Below are 4,308 nucleotides of genomic sequence, written 5' to 3' on the forward strand. Positions count from 1 at the left end.
CCAAGAGAGACGTGCATTGATCAGACTACCTGCTTAGTGTTTGACTAAAATCCTTACTTGGTTCTCAAAAACGTTTCTCGTCACAAAAGCTTCTTCAGAAATAAATAAGCGTTTTATTGAGAAGTTAAACATACTTAAATATATAAACAAAGTCCTGTTCCTTTAATTAAAGCACTAGAAAAAAAAATCCAGAATCTTCCCTATTGTCCAAAATAAACCAGAAGATTTGCCAGATTTAAACAATCATAAATTTAACCTAATTTCATCTTTTTGTGTTCATCCACTAATTTACCATTTTTAATAAAGCAAAAACATTTTTTAAATAAATAGTTAACAAAATATCTGACAAGAACTGGGTTTAGGGATTCAAACCAGATCACAGACAGCAGGAAGGTGAGGTCTTAGTCCTTGGACCGGTACAATCTGAAGAGATAGCAAAGTTAATGAACAAGAGTTCAATTGTAATTCTCAGATTGTTCTGATGACAGTCACCAACCTCCACAGACAGATGAGGGAGCGGTTCCTTGAAGGAGTTGGTTCTGGTGACTTCACCGGTGGTGAAGATGAGCCGGTTTTGAGACTGAGCTGAGCAGTGAGCAGCAAGGGGAGAAATCCAAATGGCAGGTTCAGAGAAACAGACAAGGTCGATACACGGGTGGTCAGAGATCCGAAGCCTAACTTGAGACGAGATCCAAAAATCATGGTCGTTATAGAGGAAGCCGAGGTCATTTCCATAAGCAGAACAGATAATCCAAAACAGACAGAGGAATCCATGGGGCAGGCGTGCGGTCAAAACCAGGAAGACAAACGAGACTAGGGCATGAATGCTGGACATTTACTTACTGTGAGGCTTTCAATAATCTGGCACCGAGTAGTTTGGCTGTGGGGTTTAAATACAGGTGACAACAGGTGAGCTGCATGAGGGCTGATTGCAGTGACTCAGCAGAGTGGGGGTGGTTAATTGAGCAGAGCAGGAAGTGCAGTAAGATGGGTGATAGGCATTACAGAGACTTTGTAACAACCCAGGGTATGAATGAAAAGAGAAACATGGCAGGTGGGAGCAGAAACGTGACATAGTCCCACCCCTAAGGTCCGGCTCCTGACAGACCTCCAGGTTGGTTAGGGTGAGAACTATGGAAGTCACGGATGAGTGATTTGTCGAGGATGTTGCGGGCAGGAACCCATGACCGCTCCTCGGGCCCATAGCCCTCCCAATCAACTAGGCAATGGTAACCCCGACCCCACCTTCTGGAGCAGAGTATTCTCCTGACAGTGAAGGCTGGAGCCCCATCGATGAGTCGGGCAGGATGTGGGGGCCCAGAGGAGGGCCCAAAACGTGATGATACCAAGGGCTTAACCCTGGAGACGTGGAAGGTTGGATGGATCTTGAGTGAGCCGGGTAGCTGGAGACGTCCTGCCACAGGGTTTATTACCTTGGCTATGGGGAATGGACCCACAAAGCAGGGTGCCAATTTATGACACTCAACCCTCAGGGGAAGGTCTTTGGTTGAGAGCCAGACCTTCTGGCCTACCTGGTACGTGGGGTTCTGGGAATAACGTTGGTTGGCACCCCTGATATAGACAGCTGATGTCTTAACAAGAGCTCTTCTTGCTCTTCTCCAGGTCCGTTGGCACCTAAGAGCTGCTCTGTGGGCAGACGGTACTTGAGCCTCTCTCCCCTGAATAGAAAACTGTGGTGGTTAGAACCCAAAAACTGTGTGGAAAGGAGACAAACCTGATGCCACTGAAGGTAGGGTGTTGATGGCGTGTTCCGCCCATGGCAGGTTAGTAAACCACTTGGTTGGGTCCCCCTCGTACAAAAGGTAAAGCTTTGTCTCCACTTCCTGGTTGGCTCATTCGCTTTGGCCATCGGTCTTAGGATGGAAACATGAAGAGAGGCTCACAGAGATGCCCAAGAGGTTACAAAACTCCTTCCAAAAGCGTGATATGAACTGAGGACCACAGTCAGACACACTATCAGAAGGAAGTCCATGTAGGTGAAAAAGTCTTTAACTATGACCTACCCCAGTTCCTTGGCAGAAGGGAGTTTTTTCAAAGGGACTAAGTGGACCATTTTAGAAAAGCGGCCCACAATTGTCAGGATGACTGTTGCCTGAAGACGGTGGGAGACCTGTGATAAAGTCCATAGCTATATGAGACCAGGGACATGAGGGAATGGGAAGAGGACGTAGGAGACCTGCAGGTGGGTGTCTAGAGGTTTTAGCCTGGCAGCATAGATGACAAGATGAAACAAAGTCCTTGACATCACTAACCAGGTCCTTCCACCAGAACTGGGCTTTAACAAGGGCCAGGGTCTTTGTTATGCCAGGGTGGCAGAAAAGTCGAGACTGATGACAGAGTTCTAGTACCTTTTGGACATGATGTGCAGGGACGAACATCCGGTTCTTGGGACAGTCTGGTGGAGGTGGCTGGGTGTGTTTAGCTTGTTTAATCTCCTCCTCCAGCTATGTGATGGAGAGTCGCACCTTGTTGGGTAGGATGAACTCTACCTTTTTACTGGGGATGAGAGTCTCATTGTTCCCCATGATCCAAGAGAGGGCATCTGGTTTTACGTTCCTGGATCTCGGTCTGTAAGACAGAGTGACGTCGAACCGGCTGAAAAACAGAGCCCACCTGGCCTGTCTGGGGTTAAGTCTGTTAGCTGTTTTTAAATATTCCAAGTTCTTATGGTCAGTCCAAACCTGAAAGGGTTTCCTGGCACCCTCCAGCCAATGTCTCCACTTCTCGAGTGCTAGTTTGACTGCCAGTAGTTCTCGTTCATCTACACCGTAGTTGAGCTCTGCTGGAGAAAGACTTTTGGAGAAAAAAGGCACATGGATGAGTGTTACCTTCAGCATTACGTTGACTTAGAACTGCTCCAACCCCAGTACTAGAGGCATCGACCTCCACAGTAAACTGTTGTTCAGGGTCTGGTAAGTGCAATATTGGAGCTATAGAAAACAAATTTTTTAGCGTGTTGAAGGCATGTTCTGCTTGCTCGTTCCAACAGAAAGTGGTTTTTGAAGAGGTGAGAGCCTGAAGAGGAGCAGAGATCAAACTATAACCCTTTATGAATTTACGGTAGAAATTGGCAAACCCCAAAAATCTCTGTAATTGTTTCTTATACTTGGGTGCAGGCCAGTCCAGAACTGCTGAAACCTTGTTAATGTCCATTGTTGTTTTGTTAGGTGAGATAACAAATCCCAGGAAGGAAGTAGGAGATTGATGGAACTCACACTTTTCGGCTTTAAACAAGTTGTTTTGTAGCAGTCTTAATAGTACAGATCTAACATGTTTCTTGTGAGAGTTCAGATCTTTGGAGAAAATGAGGATGTCATCTAAATAAATAAACACAAATTGGTTAACCATGTCTCTGAGAACATCATCGACTAATGCTTGGAAAACAGCAGGAGCATTGGTGAGTCCAAAGGGCATTGCAAGATATTCATAGTGTCCAGTAGGGGTGTTGAAGGCAGTTTTCCATTCATCCCCCTCTTGAATGCAAACTAAGTGGTAAGCATTTCTTAAGTCCAACTTAGTAAAAATGGTTGCTCCTTGAATAAGATCGAAGGCAGAGGTCATGAGAGGTAATGGGTGTTTGTTTTTAACAGTGATATTGTTTAGTCACCGATAATCAATACAAGGGCAAAGGGACCCATCCTTCTTGCACAAAGAAAAAAACAGCCCCATCAGGGGATGCTGATGGACGAATGATACCAGCCTGAAGAGACTCATTAATATATTTTTGCATGGCTTGAGTTTCTGGCTCAGATAAAGCATACAAAGTACCCCTAGGTGGAGTAGTACCAGGTAACGGTTCAATAGAGCAATCATATGGTCTATGGGCAGGCAGAGAAGTAGCTTTTATTTTATTAAACTCCTTGAGGTCGTGATAATCTGTTGGAACCTTAGAGAGGTCATGATATGTCTCCTCAATTTTGTCTGGAGTTAAAGTAGGTGACACTGCATTAAATAAACATGTTGATGTAGTGGACTAGGCCTCCGACCAAAACCTGCCTCTGAAGACCTTCACGGGACAGGAACTGTTAATTCATTGATTTGAATCCAGAAATACAAATTAGCTCATCCAGAGACTTTCTAATTGTATCCTGAACTAATCAATTGAAAGAACACTCTCTTTTTTATATTATCATTACATTTTACAATATCTTGATAATGAAAAGTGTGTTTAGTTCATACCATTTTTAAATGTTAAAATGAACCACTCATTTTAAATCAACTGTGAAACAGTATTAATGAATTTTTAATCCTCATTCAAAGTAGAAATCAAGTTAAATGTCTATTTTA

At 44.1% G+C, this 4,308-nt stretch overlaps 1 protein-coding gene across 1 annotated transcript in view; it reads left to right on the forward strand.

The window, feature by feature from the left end:
• Positions 1 to 1,226: 1,226 nt before the first annotated feature.
• The window catches only part of LOC119416518 (protein MON2 homolog), a 98,402-nt gene continuing 95,320 nt past the window's right edge, over positions 1,227 to 4,308 (forward strand). The window contains exon 1 of the mRNA XM_037683749.1: positions 1,227 to 1,302. Coding sequence (XP_037539677.1) covers positions 1,227 to 1,302 — 76 coding nt within the window. The remainder of the gene's footprint in view (positions 1,303 to 4,308) is intronic.

This window comes from Nematolebias whitei, chromosome 10 (assembly GCF_014905685.2).
Source record: "Nematolebias whitei isolate Nwh7 chromosome 10, NemWhi1, whole genome shotgun sequence".
Taxonomy (NCBI): domain Eukaryota; kingdom Metazoa; phylum Chordata; class Actinopteri; order Cyprinodontiformes; family Rivulidae; genus Nematolebias; species Nematolebias whitei.